At 48.4% G+C, this 19,509-nt stretch overlaps 1 protein-coding gene across 12 annotated transcripts in view; it reads right to left on the minus strand.

The window, feature by feature from the left end:
• Nucleotides 1–19,509, minus strand: part of IL1R1 (interleukin 1 receptor type 1) — a 78,422-nt gene that overhangs the window by 25,835 nt on the left and 33,078 nt on the right. For 6 of the 12 annotated variants that reach the window (XR_008289256.1, XM_027069352.2, XM_053200383.1 and 3 more), the window contains 2 exons: nt 3,901–4,037; nt 245–308 (listed from right to left, as the gene is read on the minus strand). Coding sequence is in view for 11 of the 12 variants with exons in the window: in XM_027069352.2 (XP_026925153.1) it covers nt 245–302 (58 nt within the window). In the remaining variant the exon portion in view is untranslated. Of the gene's footprint in view, nt 1–244; nt 309–3,050; nt 3,193–3,900; nt 4,038–14,552; nt 14,941–19,509 lie in introns of those variants that run through there. The other 6 variants (XM_053200384.1, XM_027069350.2, XM_015065158.3 and 3 more) reach the window with 5 other exon arrangements.

Consider the following 19,509-nt stretch of genomic DNA (forward strand, 5'->3'; position numbering starts at 1 on the left):
ACTTTAGCTCCTGCTCTGACACTAGCTACGTGAGCTTGGGCTTGTAAGCTCACTGTGCCCCAGTCTACTGTTCCATAAGTGAGAGAATGAGGAAGGAACATCCAGCAGTACGGTTTTGCGACCAGGAGGTCACAGATTCAATAGAACAGGAGAGAAAAAAATGACTCCATCACAGAAGGTACTTCATGAATTCTAAATAATAGAGTTCCTCAGCAAACAGGAACACAAGGAAATGCTTACTTACCGGCTTCCAGAGAAGAAATCAGTACAGCTATGAAACAAAGCCTGAGTAACACTTTCATATTCTCCTGGAAAAGACAGAAATGGAAGAAAAACCAAAATAAAAATGTCACTATTCCAGAAAAATCTCTAAAACCACACATGCTAACTCCCACCTGCCTCCACCCTCCTCCCCAAGTCACACTGATGGGTTAGTGCCCTGCATCAATGTGATCATGCTTCTGGACAGAAGTGGGGACAAAGTCAAACAACTTAAGGTTAAGAAAGCATCCATCATCTGTCCCAACATTCATTTCCCACCTTGTTTCCCACTTAAATTTCTCCCCAAGGTAATCTATGCTATATCCAAAGTGACTAGGCCCTAAACCAGCTTGCTTCTATTCTATTGGTCCCCACCCAGAATGTACCCTATTGCTAGGACCCACTTGCAAAAGTCTTCCCATACTCCCAGGTCCAGCTGAAAGGTCACACCTTCATTTTATAAGGTAAGATACTAAATCATTGGTACCAAATGGTATACCTAAGTAGAGATGCCCCAAAGAAGACTTTAAAAAAATAGTAACAACATATATAGAAAATAAATGGTTTTCGCTTCTCTGAAGCTATTTAAAATTTCTACAGTGAGCATGTATTTGTCTTGTCACAAAGGAAAAACAAAACAAAACAAAACAAAAAAAAGACTCCATAGGCCCTGGGTGATTTAGAAGACCACACCAACATAGCATCGGCCTCAACAGGTATCTGTCAACCATAGGGCTACATGTGGGATGCAACCACATCAGGTACTTGATTGATACTGGAAAGAAAACGTGCCCACTGCCTCATCAATAAAACAATGTCACTAAAATCATATCAATTGGATGTAAAAAGAAAAAAAAAACCAATTTTTCCTACTCTTCTAAACTTCTCAAACCCCAATGAAGTTAATTTTCAGGACAGCCTCATTTTCCTTCTGAATGTTCCTTGTAGGTGCTCCTGAACAGGGCATACAGTAAGTTCTAGTCTCACACCTCCAGTGAACTTCTGCACAAATCGAGGGCCCGTGAATACCTCAGACTCAGTAGGCCTCCACCCAAACTCATCTTCTCCCCACCTCAATGACAGGCACAGCACTGCCCTGCACAGGCCACACATACTCCCACCCAACAAGAGATCTAGGCCAATGACCTTGAATCTACCACCACCACCCCCCCCCCCCCCCAGAGCTGCTCTCTTAACCACCCTAACCATTATCAAGTGGCCCCGTTCACTCACACCCACTGCCGATGCCTCTAGCTCAGGCGATCACCAGCTCCTGCCTGGATCAATTATGGCAACAGACTTCTCATCGGTCTCTTTGCCTGTGGACATACCACTTGCCCCTCATCCAGAGAGCCCACAGACCCACAGTTACCAAATGATCTTTTCAAAATACCTCCACTGGCCCCCCAGTGCACACAACAAAGTCCAAACTTCTTAGCAAGTGCATACAGGTTCTTTGTGCCAAGGCTCTGACTTTCTTTTTCAGACTCAATGCCCCTCCTCCTTGTCCCCCACCGCGGTCCACGACCTGTTCTTCACCTCAGAGACTTTGCCTTCCCTAGTCCCTCCTCCCTTCACCTGGCTACCTCCCTCATCTATCAGGTCTCAACGCCATCACCATCATCCCCGACAGACCCCCAGGCCGGCTGGGCCTTCCTCCTCTGTGCTCATGCAGGTCATAGCCCCCGGCACATCTTACTGTGGTTATCCCAGGACAGGAAGCATCATGAGGGCAGGCACCATGACAAGCCCCTCATTGCCCCCACAGAATGCCACTATACTTGGAGCTCAAGCCCTTAATAAATTTGCATGGAACAATGAAAAAATTAACAAAAGAAATAGCTCTCCCCTCTAACCCAATTTCAGGGGCAATGTCCAGACTAAACCATGCAATTTCACATTTTAACAACACCTGTCTGTTAATTTTTACAGGAGATGAAGTCTGTCTATATTATCTGAGGCTACAAGTTAATTGCAAGCACAAAACATATTGTAACTAAGACATCACTAATTCAGACACTAATGACGTGCAATCATTTAAATATTATCTGAAAAATGTTCTATTTAAGAAGTGGTATTAAAACGCATTAAAAAATGTCACAACGTGCTTTTTCATAAATGCTGAGAGAAAAAAAAGAAAGACTTTCTCAGTATGATAAACGCTCCCATTTATAGTCTCCCCACTTTACCCCCAGCATGAAGACTATGATCCTTAAGCCTGGTTCAAGCCTTGAAACCTACCTCAGAGCAGTAAGACTGCATTCCTTAAATATCCTGTAATTCTGACATTTCATTCACGTAAACTGGCCTTCTCCCAAGTTAGCCGAGGTTAATCGCGCTATTATCACTATATACTGCCTTTAAACTATATTCAGATTATTAGCAGCCTGGCTTATTAGCTCTTTCTGTAGCTCTGTGGAAGTGTTTTAAGTCTCCCTGATAGAGAGGCAGAAAAATAAAGGTTTACATGATTTCCCAATGACCAGGTCCAGGCCAATCAACTACTCACGTTACTTTATCTGAAACAATATAAAGGCACTAGGAACCAACTGAACAGTGCCAGCTATTACTTCATGCAGTTACAAGATCTGACTTGTGTGATTACTGAACAGGGAAGAAAAGAAAGATGCCCCAGTGAATTTTATGTATAGACTGTATCTCAGGATCTAATTCCAAATTACTCGTAGGGTTGTAGAGAATTACTTGGAGAGAGTTACATGATGACGCAGGGGTGTCCACCCCCGGGGCCCTAACTCAGCCTGGAGGAGGGCTCTTGGACGAGGTGTTACCTGAACCTCAGGAGGCGGTGGGGAGCCCGTGGAAGAGATCAGCCCCGTCCTGTTTCAGAGTATAAACCAAAGGTGGGAAGTTGAGAGGCAAAGCTGGGGAGGCCCAAAGTGTCCAGAACACGGAGTCTCGCTGTGGAGATGACTGCAATTTGTAGGTGGCAAAAAAGAAAATCACTTAAGCCACAGGGTGGTGTGCGATCAGATTTTCATGTTTTATAGAAATCTTGGCACCCACGTGGAATACAAACCAGAGATAAGAGGGTTGGCAGGGAGAGCAGGCTGCTGTGAAAGGGAGTCCAGATGAGAGGGCATGGGGCGGTGAGCCAGCAGCAGTGATGGGGTGTATCTGAGACCCAGTCAGAGGCAAGCGAGAAGAAGGGTGACAGAGGGGGTCTGGGATGCACCAGCGCCTGTTCATTCAGGTGGAGACCAGCAATGGGCAGGCCAGAAAAGGGGGACAGGCTCCAGAACCCACAGACAACCCGAGGAGATGCCCAAAGGGTGTCACTCACAGCACGACTGGGCCTGGGTCTCTTGTGGCTAGCTAGCAGTGTGGCCTCCAACAGAGACCGAGAACCCCAGTGTCAGCTGAAAGCTGAGGGACATGGACACAAGGCCTGGAATGTGCCAGAAATGGAGGGCATACAGAGCACTGGGAGCCATCATCACACAGGTCGTAATCGTAGTGACAGGTAAGTGACCTGGTCACTGGGAAAGTGACTGAGCAGTAACCCTCAGAGCAGCCACAGACCCCTTCAGAAATCAGATAAAACCATGGAGCTGACCCAAAGGAAAATGTCCGGACAGCTGTCCAATATTCGGTATACAATGAGAGATATGCCAGGATCACCTGAAGCTGAGGCTGAAGACTGCAGCTGTCTGTGAGAAAAGGCCGGTGAGCCCCTCGCCCCTCGAGAGGTGTGAACTGGTGTGTGAGGTGCTCCTGCTTCTCAGGATGGAGTCAGCATCTTTAAGGGGAGAGTCTACCTGGGGAAGGAAGCACACACACCAGTGTAAGCTCGACTGAGGAAGCTTAGTCACCGACCGACCACTGCACAGATCTCAAGAGGTGTCCAAAAAACCCACAACAAGCTGGAAAAATGTGCCATACGTTTAAAGAGCAAGATGTCCCACGGTCCTCTGAGACAACGGTTTCAGAAGATCGAATCAGGGGCGTGAGAGATGCCAAGAGGTGAACAACCACCATCCCTTCTGGGAAAAAAAAAAACACATACAACCTGGCTCTTTGCCAGCCTCAGGGATGCAGAAAAATGGAGCCACCTGTGGGGATCTCACTGCTTTCTGCACTTGGAGAAGAAAGCTCAGAGAAAGACCCAGATGTCAGGAAGAAATGAACAGGTCCCTTGTAAGAAGAGGCACACTGGGAGTCCTTCCTTACATCAAGTGTATTGATACACCTGCATTCCAAATTACAGAATTTGAAACAACTTCCAAAAAGCTGAGCTGTTATGTCCTGTAGACATTCCACAATCCTTTCCCTGGTTTTATGGTTTACTTTCAATATGTTGGAGTCTGACATTTTCTTCAGGTCTGATTCATTTCCTTAGGCCTTGGAAATGCTGGTATAAGGCATTAGGCTTTTTAATGTCCAATCAATAAAATAGCCTAATGCAACACCAAACACGTTGCTTAGGTTAAATAGACTAACTACTGCCTGATGATTCATGTTAGATTTATGAGAAGATACAGCATAACCTGAAGGGGTCAGAGGCACAGTGGCTTGTCCACATGAATCACACAGAACACAAAATCAAAGACTCCCTGATCTTCCTGCCCCCTGTCCTAAGCACAGTGCCCTCTTGGTCTCCAGGAGTATGGCCCAGAAATGAGTGCAGCGGGGGGCAATTACCTGGGGAATGTCAGAGAAATTAATAGAGGCGGGGGGGGGGAGGGGGGGGCGGGGAGAGGATTGGCAAGAGGAATGAATCTACTTGGAAAGTCCAGGAAATCTTTTGCAGAATTGACTTCCCACCTCCCCTAAACCACTTCACTTTCCCTCTTCCTCTTTGCCCCAGAAAGTTGTTTAAAAGAACTTTTATATTCTGTCTCCACTTCCCATCCTCTGCTGTTTGGGTTATAGGGTCTTCTCCTTGCCCATCTGCAAGCACGCTGCCTTCCGCTTCCGCCACGCCTCTCCAGTGCTTCTCCGGGCTGTCACTTCGTTCTACTGCTCCCAGTCCACCTGCTTCTTCTGTGATGTCCAACCAGCTCTGAGCCGATTCTGACCTCAGGCCTTTCCCAGGGGCCCTGTAGAGGCCCCTGCCCTCAATGGCCAGGACCACAAGTCACATAGGGCACAGGGCACTGCATGCCTCAGACCTCTGGCTCTGGGACCCAGGGCTCGGGCAGCAGTGGTGGCTCGCCCCAGTTGCTGGCCTTCCCTACCTGGGCCGGGAGAGAAAGGTACAGAGAGGACCCTCTACCTCTCCCATGCTCCTGTGAGGAGGGGCCCATCCTACTCACCTTGCATGTGGTAAGAGCTCAGGAAGGAAGGGAGGGAGGGAGGGAGGGAGGGAGGGAGGGAGGGAGGGAGAGAGGAAGGAATTCACCCACCCACTATCTTCACATTAGACTACAGGAAATCTGGCCTTGAAGCAAGGGGGAGAAAGGATAGAATATAGGTACTCAGTGTGAGTCAGAGAAAAGAAATGCAAGGGAACCACCCTGGACAAGGAAGACTACCACTTCAGGGGTTACACAAAGGACGCACAGCCAGGAAGCCACGCAGGACGCTGGGGGACAGCAGACGGAGCAGACCAGACACTGGGAGGGATTCCTGCCAGAAGGGATACCGGCCAAGTCACCCTCCCTTGTTCAGAGGCAACTGAGCAAAGCCTGCAGTGATTTTTGAAATTGGTTTATAAGTAAAATTCAAAATATTTTTAGAAAGTATTGACAATAAAAACCGTCATGTATTTATTCCACTGTTATTTTTCAGATGCGTTTTCCACATAAAAAAAAATGTCTAAGGAAGGGGAAAGGATTAATGCTCCCAATAAATTAACAAGCCCTAACACAATGCTCCCGTCCTGCCCGCAGGTGCAGTGATGTCTGTGTTCCATAGGAAATTTCCCACCCTGCCTACCCTCCTCTCCATGGCAGCTTCCAGCTGGTGTGTAGAGACCCAACCGTGCACTGAGGTGCTGATGCCCAACCAGGGTAGTCAGCCAGGGCCTGGCATGACAGGAGGCCTTGGCTGGTCAGCCCCCTGCCCCCAGCAACCTGGTCTATTCACTGCAGTGCCCCGGGGTGCGAAAACGGGAAACACAGCTTTCTGTGACAATTACATGAAATGTATAGTTCCCCTTGCATTTTGGTGATTATAACATATTTGGAAACTGGAAACTGGTACATCACACCACGATTATGTGCCATATGAAAAATATGTATGAAGCTACTTGTTTATTGACGATAAAATGGAGGGACTCCTGGGTGGCTTGGTAGGCTGAGCATCTGACTCTTAGTTTTGTCTCAGGTCAGGATCCCAGGGTCAGGGGATTGAGCCTTGCATGGGGCTCCGAGCTGAGTGTGGAACCTGCTTAAGATTCTCTCTCTCCTCCTCCTCTGCCCTTCTCCCCTGCTTGCACATGTGTACTGTCTCTCTCTCCCTCTAAAATTAAAAGAAAAAAAAAGATAAAATGGAAATGTGAATTTGAGGCATAAAGCAATGTCCTACCAGACCTAGAAGGACAAACTTCAACGTGAACTAAATTACAAAAGCAGAGATCAAGTACAAGAATTAACAATGAACATACAGGCCCCCAGCAGAAGTGTCCCACTTCACCACACAGTGCTGTCCTGTCAGTCTGCAAGGAACTCCATATCCAGCACTGACACAGGAAGGGTGACAGCTGGGGGACAGAGTGACTGTCACCAGAACCCAAGTGGTTTCCATGAGGCCCAGGGCCCCAGTGCAGAGGGAAGGGGCATTTATTCCCTCTATTAACTATTAATAGTTAACTGCATCTATTAACGCCACACTGCATCTATTAACGCCTTCTTGTTCTGGAAGAATTTCCCACAACCTTGAGGAATTTCCTTCCTATTGCTGAGGAATCCCCCCCCACATTGTGAACCTGGCTTTCCAGGACAGAAGCCAGGCACAGGACAGAGGTGGCATGCACCAGACATCATGAAGAGGCAGGTGCTGTGTGGGTCCACTTCTGGGAGAGGGGCAGCGGAGGCACCAGGCTCTGAGAGCAGCGTCTGAGCCCAGGCTGTATTGTCCCGCAAAGGACCTGTGGGGAGCAGACCCTGGGATGGTTCATGCTCTCCCTGCCTACGTTAACCTCCAAGATGGATTCCCGGATTGCCCCCAGCTCGGTCACATATCATGAGGGGCCCTGCACGTGCACACAGGTAGACATTCCAATCCACATATCCAAGTTCACCCCCGCCATACAGCCTTGGCCACTCAGCAGACCAAGGAGGCATACCGGCAGCAGAGTCCATAGGGGAACGACCTAAGAAAGAGACCTGTTATACTCTGTCCAGGCTGTCTGGACAAGGCATTTAGGGGGGGCCCGGGTACCTGTTCCATGGCCATGCTGCTGTTCCATTACATGTTCCAAGTAGGCACATTCTTTTGGTTCTACAGACTCCTGGCCATGCTAAGGCACACAGCTGGCTGAGAAGCAGAGCAGAACCCTCCAAAGTACAGGACCTCTGTGGGACCACTTTTGCCTGCCTCTAAGGGAAGTTCTGCAGCAGCCAAACCTCCACAGAAACCCAGGAAGAGAGAGAAGACAGCAGCAGATGCCCCCTCCTTCCTCCAGGGACCTGAAGAGCCCCACATCTGAAATTTAAGTGGAAATCCTAACGGTACTTTCACATTTCCACCTCACATTTCCACTGTTCCACTGTTTCCACATTTCCACTGTTCACAATGAGTGCCTTACAAATACATATGCAGCATCATTTAATAAAACTTCTCATCCCAAACATTATTCAACATGTGTATCTATGTATATTTGACCTAAGAGAAATATTCAGAGAATTAGGCTTCAACTAAGTGACTGTAACTAAGAAGCGACTGTGGATAGCCCCTGGAAGAAACAAGGACTAAATCAGGTTCTTCAGCTCAGGAATCACCACAACCTCCATGTTCTATTGAAAACCACTATGTTGTGGCACCTGGGTGGCTCAGTCAGTTGAGCGTCTGACTCATGACTGCCCAGGTCATGATCTCATGGTTTGTGGGTTCGAGCCCCGCATCAGACTCTGTGCTGGCAGTGGGGAGCCTGCTTGGGACTCTGTCTCCCTCTCTATGCCCCTTCCCTACTCACTATCTCTCAAAATAAATAAACATCAAAAAAAAAACAAACCCATTGTGAACACATATGGGGAATGGAATATGGCATTAAAATCAAGTCCATAATTTTGACCTTTACCTGTTACAAGGATTCAAACAGCAATTAAACAGGCTCCAATAATGTTAGGACCCAAAACGTTAGGTTTAAAGACAAGGCATAAAGAAACTTGCTCATAAAGCCATAGAACCACAAAACTGTGGAAAATACTTTAGAATTCTGGACTTACACAAATCCCTCTTTCATAACCTAGAATCTGCAAATCCCCAAGGAGAAGCTGTAGACAGCCAGGGAACTTGGAGTCTAACTTCTTAGGGTACTGATTTTACTCAAGGATTCTCTGGGCAGAGTTATGTTTCTATTAGAGAAAACATGGCTATATTATGAAATGGAAAGAAAGATCTCCAAAAGGTAACGCATGAGTCATCAAAGAAGCCCTGAAGGTGAGTCACTTTGGAGTGCTAGGTTGAGCATTTACTCCTTTGGTGGTAAAATCTGAGAGGCATTGCCCTACATAAATACCCGCGGTCATCTCTGTTCGGCCCCAGTCGTGAGAAAGGGAACAATGAGGGCCGCACAAAGTCACACGCGTGGGGCCAGACTGTCAGAGCAACCTAACCCTAACACTGAGACACCTCCCCAGGAAGGTTCCATGCCCGAGACAGGGAAGGAGAACAAGGATGTGAACACAAAGGGGGTCACCACAGTGTGATACGATGATTTCCGTTCTGCAGAGAGGAGAACCATGTACCCCACCACACACAGGGCTCCTAAAACCCAACTGTGTGTTCAGCGTGGCTATCACTGATTTTCCCCCAGAGAAAAAGTTATGTAAAACTATGAGCTAACAAAACCACTCCCACAACAGAGGCCACAGAAACACGCATCATCTCAGAAAGTCTGAGAAACACTGAAACTTGGGCGACTTTCCTTTCAGATGATCCAAAAGCCTGGCTCACAGCAGATTGATCTCGCGTATTTGCCCACACGAATGAGGCAAGGAAAGTTTTTTAATCACCAAAGGCTATCACGCACAGGGATATGGAGATAAAGTAAACACAGTCACAGAGGTTTTAGATGTTGCTGTATAGTCTAAGTTGTTCCGCTATTACAAGGCACAAAGCCACCGGATTGGTGGTTTCGTGTGGGTTTCAGGGACAACGGGGAAAATAAAGCAGAAGGACGGGACTGCCATCACTAGAGGGCTACAAACAGGAATCGGCCAGACCTATCTCTTGGTTGGACTTGAATTTTAACACAGTCCAATTTCTCCCCAGTGAACCCTCTAGGGCTCCTGGACCACAGCAACCAGACCCAGTGACAGGAAGGGCTCTGCTCTCCTGTCCCTTGTCCCCTTTCAAATGCTCTGCCTGGCCCTGTCAGCCCTCCAGCACAGCTCCAATGCAGTGCTTGCTAGGGGCCTGATACTGAGTCTGGCCTCACACGGCTTGCCCTTAAGCACTGCCTTCCAGTTGTGAGAACGGTTCTGTTGCTCTAAGTGGCAGCTACAGGTAGCCTCAGGGGACTAGACGTTCTCCATACGAATTTTTCTTTGTTTTCACTCCTGTGGTTTTTTTACCGAGATGAAATATGCATACAGTGAAACACACAGTAAATCTTAAGAGTATAATTCCATTAACTACGATAACTGTATACACCAGAATACCCCATCAAGATACAGACCGTCTCCATCCTCCCCTAAAGTTCTTTTGTGTCCCTTACTAGCCACCCCTCACTGCACAGGATTCCACGTTCTGATTTCTATCATCACCAATATGACCTTTTAACAGTTAACTTTGGATGGCTGGCTTGCACCCAATCAGTGCCCTGCTATGTTAGGGCGCACAGGGGCATGAAGGCTTCAGTCACTCACTACCAAGTGATGCAAAGGAAGCACTAGTTCTCAAAGGGGCCGGTGTGGCTGCTAAGGTAGCACTTTTGAAAGTGTGGAGAAGGGGACACCTTGGGTGATCACAACGAATCATTTAGTGGTAGAGGCCCTTCCAGAACAACTCGAGGCAGTTCCACAAGGTAAAGATGGACTCTTGTCCTCATGACTTCCAAGCATCTCATGTCATTTATCATTTGGGGAGGCTAGTGCCTAATTCTGTCCTACACTTATATATTGTTGGCACGCTTTTCGTACATACTAAATTTTCCAGGAATGCAAATATGGTGAAAACAGAGAGGACTGGCTTTGACAACCACTTAGACCTTGAGCAAGAGTCACTCATCATTCAGTGGTACTTGGATCCCCCACCAGGATGTCTCTGATCCGGACCAAACTTGGAGTTGTCCTCTGTGATCCTACAGTCCATTTGGCAGCCTCATTGGGTTCTAGTTTGGTTCTGCCCAAGCATCCATCCACACAGTGATCCTTTACGTCTAGCTATTATAGTGACTATTTGGAAATTACATTGCCGGTAAGTTTTATTATATTATTTCAGAATTGCAAATATTTGCATTAGTAAGGGGTAAGTGATGAATCACAGGAATCTACTCCCAAAGCCAAGAGCACACTGCATACACTGTATGTTAGCTAATTTGACAATAAACTATATATTTAAAAAGAGGAGTAAGGGGTTCTGAATGAGCCAAGAAGCACTGCTCCAAGTGACAGAATTTAACTCTGGATTGAACTCAGGGGCAGGAGTCATGGGCTGTATTTGCTGGTGGCCTTCAGTGCTCTGGTTTGCCAGGCCACACGTGCAGAACTCACGATGCATAGGCCACCTCCCCCACCTCCTACTAGCACCCTAAGTCCAGCTGAAACTCGGCTACCAAACCGCACTGTCGATGGGGAATCGTTTCAAGAGACCGCCTAAAAGTTGCTCTTTGTACCTCTTCAACGGGGACCCTGGGGCGGGGGGGGGGGGGGGGGGAAGGTCCCACTTTTCTCTGTTACCAGGCATCCTTTTACTTCTCCTAAGCACTTCATTTACAGCTTGAAGACAATTGTGTCCCACCAGGTTTCCTGTCTCCCACTGCCTGCAGGAAGGTACACTGGGGTTGTCAACCTTGGTCACACGTTTAGAACGCCCTGGGGGCTTTAAAAACACCAGTGCTTGGGCGCACCCCCAGCCCTGGGGGCTTTAAAAACACCAGTGCTTGGGCGCACCCCCAGAGACGCTGGTTTGTTTGCTCTGGAGTCCTGGCATTTCTCGTCAGAGTACCTCAGGCAATGCTAAGTAAGGTACAGGCAAGGCCGGGGCACCCAGCTTACCTCCAGATTTATAGCCCCACTTGGCAACTTTGCAAATAGATAGTTCACGAAGGTTTACGTTTGACACTTTTCTAGACTCACTGCGGGCTCCACTTCCTCTCCGCTCTTGTTTTTCTTTCATCCTATTTTTAATTTATGGCATCTTGTAAATCCTTTCTGGAACAGGTAGGAATGGGGAAAGCCTCCATCACCCTGCCACGTGTATTAAAAGCACAGAGTTCAGGCGTTCAAACCTTCAGGAACCCCAGCCCCTTTCAACACTTGGTGAGCTCACTCTGGTTCCAGGGCTCCCCCACAGGCTCCCCAGTGCTGAGCATGGCCAGGAGGCTGCAGCAGCATTTCCTGGGGTCACAGCCGGCAAGGGCAGGGTGGAAGGAGCAGGCGAACAAAGCTGCTGACAGCACAGATCCTGTAAGCCGGCCCGACAAACTCGAAACCTCAAAGGAAAACACAAACCCAAATACAAACGGCAGCAGATGGAGAACATCATGAGGCTGGGCCATGGCCAGTGAGTCTCAGTGCCTTCTGATGACAGCTGTCCTTCAAAGTGGCAAGTTCACCGTGAGTCCGTCATGTAGCATAATCTGTGTACTTCCCTCCTCCCTACGCTGGGGTAGTTGCAACTGTCCGGCTTTGCCACTTTGATTAATAAAACACTCTGTTTACAACATCATCTCTTCCTGCTTCCAGGAGGACACCCATCTCCCACTGGTGCATCCCAGCCACACGGTTTCCATTTTCCATGATCCAAGGGCACGGCCAAGCTCTAGAGTATATCTCAGCATCCTTGGGAACCACCCATATAAGTTGTATCTGTATCCATTACCTTGTTGCCCTCTCCAGTGGAGACACTGAACGGTGTCCTGCCTGTGGGTGGCCAGCGGGCCCACTCTCCATTCAAAGAGGCAAAGTTCAAAGAACCCCCTTAGGCAGAGAGACTGCAGTTGCCCTGTGACTTCACCAAGAGGACTCACATCCATTAGAGGGCAGAGATTTTCATCTATCCCATTCACTGCTCTATCCTCAGTACTCGGAACAGTGTCTGGCACAAAGTAGGTATTCAATAAACATTTGTTAAATAAATAAGTGAATCTAATATTAAGTAGTATTTCACCAACAGTAAAAGAATTACTGACAAGATGCTATTTTAAAAAGCCATAAAGAAAGCCTTTCCGCATTATGCCACACAGGGCTGAGTAGAGCCTGTTTAAAAAGGAGGGTTTAGGGGCACCTGGGTGGCTCAGTCGTTTAAGTGTCTGACTTGATTTCAGTTCAGGTCATGATCTCATGGTTTGTGAGTTCCAGCCCCCCCTCCGGCACTGACGGCTCAGAGGCTGCTTGGGATTTTCTCTGCCTCCCTCTCTCTCTCTCTCTCTCTCTCTTTCTCTCTCTCTCAAAACAAATAAATAAACTTTAAAAAAAAGAAAGAAAGAAAAAGGAGAATTTAGTTCTGCCCTGCCAAGATCATGTGAAAATTCAGGTCAAACATCCTTTCTGGAACTACATGGAGGCCACCCAAATGTAGACAGGGCCAGGTGATGCTCCACATGCCACAAAGTGGCAGCTCGCCAAATAAGACTAAAAATACATAAAGGGTTCCACGTCCCTTCTCGCATCAAATCCCACCCGGAGGCCCCACGTTTTCATCTAGCACAAAACATAATACAGGATATGAATACAGAATATTAAATGCAATGACAAGGATATGAAATAAGAAATTAAAAGCAGTCAAGAGAAAAAAAGGTGGCCACAAATGCACAGTAAACTGGGTGTGGAAAGGGGCAGCAAACCCCCCAGCACTCCCCCCACCCTACATCCCTGGGTCTCCTCAGTTCGTCAATAGTCCTGGAGTTCAATGTTATACATTCACCTTCCAGAAGCTTGGTACCAAGCCAGGGTGACCCAGACAGCACCTTCCAATGACAGACGGATCTCAGCTCACCTTTTTTCTCCAAGGCATCAGTGGCCCAGAGATGTCCCTTACTTGGTTCCTATGCTGTGGCGCTAAAAGCCCTAGAACGTGCCCATCTGATAAGCATCTCCTACCACCAGAAATCACTGGGGACATCTGCCCTGGCAGGAATCCACACACCCTCAGCAACACAGAGGAGAAAGCCTGGGCAGGCACGGACCATGGAAGCCATCGTGCGGTAAAGCAGAAGGCAGAGCTTTGGAGTCCCGAGGGCTCACTCTCCTTCTGGGTGCCAGTCCCCCAAGTTAGTCACCTTGTCTAAGCCTCCACTTTCCCTGCTGTGAAAGGAAGGTGGTAATAGCGTGTCTCTCACAAGACTTTGGGGAAGATAAAAGAGAAGCTTAAAGAGCCTTATAAACTGTGAAGTACTGGACCTGCCTGTTGTGAATGAGTCTTCTTCATGTCTGTTTGTAGCTACACCCAGCATCAGCCTCTCCCTGGGGTCGCGGGAGCACAAGTTTCTCTCCTCCACTGTAGGGCATTCGCATTCGTCCTTATCTTGTTGACCAGACTGACAGCTCTGAGCCTAAACCCCGGAGAGGGACACTCCTGAACCAGCCATACTTGGCTGCATTCAAATTCCTGGAAGCAGTTTACATACACACACACACATACACACACACACCCCACACATACACACACCCCCCCCCCCCACACACCCCACAACAACCCGCCAGGACCATCGTCAAGTCCCCCCCGCCCCCCGCAAAGGGATTTGAACAATCCTTATTCCGGTTTCACACAAAAATAAAAACAAGCAAAAAACCTCCACAGATTTCACCACCATCACCTTCTTCCACAACAAACTGACAACCAAGTTCAGTGTCACTGACTTAAGAAGGACGCTTTCCGCGCGGTCTGTGCGAAGGGAAAGGTGTCAAAGCCACGGTGGGTACCCACCCTACCCCCCACCGCCGCTCCCGCCCGCCCGCCTACCCGCCAACACTCCAACCCCGCAGGCTGCAGCTTCCTCCTACCTGGGCGAGCCCCGGGCCGCCCCGGGCCCAGCGCGGCGGGGCGGGCGCCCTGGGAGCCGGGCGAGGGGCTCCGGGGCGCGGGCGCGCGGTTAGTCACATGCCCGCCGGCTCCTGGGGGCGCCGGGCCGCCGCCGCCGCCGCCGCTGCCGCCGCTCGCTCCGTGTCGGCTCCGGGCGCGGGCACGAGCAGGAGCCGCGCCGCCCTTGCGCCCGGGAACAGCCGGGTGCGGCTCCTGCTGCGCTGAGGCTCCGGCTCCGGCTTGGACGCCTCGGGCGGAGACGGACGCGGGTGGGTGGGCGGAGAAGGCGGGGCGGGCCGGGCTCAGGAGGGAGAGAGCTGGCCTGGTGCCCCCGCGCCCTACCCCCGGGAAGCCCGGTACTCCGGCCTGCCCCGCTCATCCCCCTCATCCCCGGGGGGCCCCGGGCTCCCGCACCCTGGAGGGGCAGTGACCGTGGTCCCACCCGCAGTGACTTGGGACGACTCACCTGGACAGCGTAACCTGGCTACCACCCAACTGCGGGGTCCCTGGGCATGACTGCAGCGAATGGAGCTTGGGACTTTCAGGTCCCAGAAACACACACTTTCCAGCCTAAGAGACCAGATAGGGTCAGTCACTGGAGCCTGAGGCCTGGCCCCTGCTCTCTCACACTGGCCCTGGGAACTTTCACAAGTCACCAACCTCTTGGTACCTCCTTTCCTCTTCACTGAAAAGAGATCACAGCAGCACCCACCTCATGGAGTGGTTGAGGAGATTACATAAATTAACACTGTAAACCAGCGCCAAGCACAGGGTTGACACAAGAGTCACTTGCTGCTTGTTATTGTTTTGCGCCTGGATGAAAGAGCAGCTTATCGGTGGTACAGTCTTGATACCAGACTTCTTGGCCTGACCAGGTATTCTTTTAAGCTTAAAACCCACTCACTCCCATCCACTCATTTTGCACATGAGAACTGGTAGTCCTAGAAATGCAGTGAATGGCGGGGTCAGGCGTAGACTTTGGTGCGGGGAGGGAAAGATGCTGGGGTATCAGCAGAGGCTGGCTTGGGCTCCAAGCCCCACAGCCAGGGGCTTGGAAGCTGCTCTTCCCTTTCCAAAACTCCATACCTCCAGCAAGTGCCTGGACCCTGACTTGTTTTGAGGACCTAATGAGCCATCCTCTGGGGAGACATTGAGTAAATGATGATTGCTTCCTTCCTAACAGAACACACACGCAGACACACACACACACACACACACACACACACACACACACACACACACACCCTTCCTGTATCCCTTCCAGGCTGGGCAGGTGCTGGTTTTCATAGCCCTTCCCTTGATATCTTTGTTGGAAACCCAAGAATTGAGATAACCCTGGCCTCAGCTGGCCCAGATAATTCTGGGCTGGAGGAAAGCATAAAGAAACCAACAGCAATAATTCATCAACCCTAATGCTGACTTGTGGCCTGCTGTGATGATAATTTCTTATTTTTTAAAAAATTTTATCTGGTTCCAGCCCTTGCATCTGGTTCCTCTTTCTCCAAGGAACAGGCTTAACTCTCGGGCCAGTGACACGGTATTATGAGAATTCGCCAGGCGTGCCTGGGTGGCTCAGCGCCTGGGGTCATAATCTCACAGGTTGATGAGATCGAGCCCCACATCGGGCTCTGCGCTGACAGCGCTGAGCCCGCTGGGGATTCTCTCTCTCCCTCTCTCTCTGCCCATCCCCCTGCTCACTCTTTCTCTCTCAAAATAAATAAATAAAATTTTAAAAATAGCTTAAAAAAAAAAAAGAATTCACCAGATGTCCCCATCTCTTTAGTATTCCTTTTTAGAGTGGTGGTTCTCAAAACATTGATTATACATCAGAATCATCAGGAGAGAGAGCTGGACCACTGTTGCCCAGATCCGTCACATGAAAATCTCTGGGACTGAGGCCCAAATCTCAGTGTTATTAAAGCTCCTAGGTGATTCCAACATGCAGCCAGGGGTGGGAACAACTGTTTTCTCTGAGCCCCACTAGTGATGGCCTTACTGTGAACCCTCCACTTGAAGCTGCTTCAGCACGTGTCCCAGGGGCACTTAATGAAAGCTAGCATGAGCAGGTCAGGTTCAGTGCTGCAGAACTAGTGTTGTTAGTGAGCATAAACATATCTCACAGTTCGTATAGTGAAGGTTTTTAAACAGTTTACGAGTAGAAAACGTGACGAGTCTGTGTAATAATGTAGAATTTAAAATTACATTTTAATCTAAATTTCAAAATTAAAATTTAATTTTAATTTAAAATTACATTAAAATTAAAATTTAATCCTAATTTAAAATTACACTTAAAATTAAACTAAATTAAATTTAAATTAATAAAGTTAAATGTAATTAAATTTTTAAATTGGAATTAAAATTACACTTTTCCTTGTTTTTTTCTTTGTATTCTGATGCCTCCCACCCACCCCTACCCCAATCATCCTGCTAGACACGTGAGCCCTTAGATCCAGATAAAACACGCATACACCCGTCTATTATGAGGATGGGGTTTGAAGACCTTCCCTTCTTACCTATAGCCACTGTTCTCTCTGGCACTTTGAATGTATCTCCTCCCTCACTCAGCCATGCTGACCACGTTTCCGAACTCTCCCTTCCCTTTGTTTCCTTTCCTAGGTGGCTCGTGTGTCCACCTGTCTTGCTTCACCCCTGAGTTGAAAGCTCATGGTGCAGAGATTGTCACTCCTGTATGCTCTGGTCTCAGCACCACACAAATGCTCTGAATGCGAATGTGTAAGACATATGCCTCTGCGGAGGTGATGATATTTGTGTGTTTCACAAAAACTTACGAGAAACAGAAATAACATCCAGGGTCTGGATGGCACCTTCTGGAGTGTTATCTCCCTCACTACCTTCCCATCTCTGAGACTCCTGTCATTTGGAAGACTCGACTGTCTGCCATCGACAGACCACCTTTCTTGAGAGAGACTGTATTCTCTGAGGATTTTCGGTGTATGACCCTCCTAGCAAGCTGCCCAAATCATGGGACTGTCTTTGATAAGAGTGTCTAGTAATGCACAAGAAGCAGAATCCTGGAAACCACCAGTGTCAGAGCAAAGCCCTGTGTCCAGGGTGGTCTGTGCCAAGGGACAGCTGTGACAGTGGAACTGCCTGGGCCTGAGAACAGGCTGTTTCACAAATGGTGACACAACACTCCTAGAGTGCTCAGAGTACCCAGACCTTCAGAGGGGGAAGCCAAGGGGTAAGAAGGCCAACACTGACCACCCCTGGCAGCTGGGGATGCCAAGGCAAGCATGATCCCAGCTGGGGTCGGTAAGTCCAGAGGACGACGTACGGAGAGAACTCCAGTCAGTGTCCACAAGGACAAGGGGTTTAGAAAGAGAAGGATTCTAAAGAGAGGAGGCTGAGTCTTGCACCAGTAGAGACTAAGCAACTCTGAAGTGACAAGCTTTTTTTCTAGCGCTAGAGATGGAAATGAGGATCCATGAACTAAGCTGACTTCAGTTGTGGAAAATAAAATGACATCTTTGCACACAGGGCCTCTGTGATTCTTGCTACGCCTGTTTCTCGTTATTTATAGAACTGCCAGTAACGGCTCACAGAACCACAGTGTTCCCTGAGATAGGTTTAAAAACCACTGTCCTACATGGACTTCCTTCTACAGCCTAGTTTTTCGTTCCTTTCACACATTTTCCATCTCCTGACCTCCAAATAACCACATTTTCAATCTGTGTCTCGTATTACCTCCCATTACTGCCACTTGTCCGTTTTCATTGGCTCAGGACTGTCCCTTTCTCTAAGCAGTTCTTTGTGGGTTTCTCTGATCGTTTCACTGTTCAGATTCCTCTGATTTTGCAAGACCTTTACCAAGCAGAAAGCCGCATGTGAACCAGAGATGAGAGTTGATGAGAAACTGTAGAATATCATAAAATTGCCAATGACGGTAAACTATTTCTTAACTTCCTTTATAAGACGAGGACAAAAAGATGGACATGGCAGGCAGCCCGGCAAACTTTTTATTCTAATTGTGGCTTTAATCTTGCTCAATGAAAGCAACTGAGGGGCTCCTGGGTGGCTCAGGCAGTTAAGCGTCTGACTTCAGCTCAGGTCATGATCTGACGGTTCCTGGGTTCGAGCCCCACATCAGGCTCTGTGCTGACAGCTCGGAGCCTGGAGCCTGCTTCAGACTCTGTGTCTCTTTCTCTCTCTCTGCCCCTCTCATGCTCACACTCTGTCTTCTTCTTTCAAAAATAAATAAACATTAAAATAAAATTAAAAACAAAAAGCAACTGAGTGCAAGTGGCTTCTTACACCTGGTTTTATTTCCTTGCTAACAACACAGAAACAGCACAGAAGTTCCAGAGACCGATAGACGGGGTGGCTTCCAAGAACTGCCGCACCTAACAGAACCAGACTAGTGGCCTCGTACTCTCTTATGCCAGATCTTTATCCGATCATTGGTTGAACACATGAAACTCAAAGCACCAATAGCCAAGCCTGCCATCACCACCCCAAAGGCAGCCATTACCAGCTTCCCTCATCATCCAAGAAGAGCTTTTCCTTTTTAATGTTTAGTATTTATTTTGAGAGAAAAAATAGAGAGCAAGGAGGGGAGGAGCAGAGAGAGAAGGAGACAGAGAATCCCAAGCAGGCTCTGCACTGACAGTGCAGAGCCCCTCATGGGGTTTGGACTCATGAACTGCGAGATTGTGACCTGAGCTGAAACCAGGAGTCTGAAGCTCAACTGACTGAACCACCCAGGTGCCACCAAGAAGGGTCTTTTGAAATCTTTGTCCTCAGTCATGTAAAGGACACATAACAAAAGCACTGCCTTCCTTAAACTCATCTTTGAACATAATGAAAGAACTGGTTGCCTTAAATGCTTTCCCTTGTATTTCTACAAGGTCCCACTACCTTTGGTTCTCTGAAAGTTTCTGTAATTTGTCTCTATGTTTTGTCACTTACTCTCTTCCATAA

The sequence above is a fragment of the Acinonyx jubatus genome, chromosome A3 (assembly GCF_027475565.1).
Source record: "Acinonyx jubatus isolate Ajub_Pintada_27869175 chromosome A3, VMU_Ajub_asm_v1.0, whole genome shotgun sequence".
Classification (NCBI taxonomy): Eukaryota; Metazoa; Chordata; class Mammalia; order Carnivora; family Felidae; genus Acinonyx; species Acinonyx jubatus.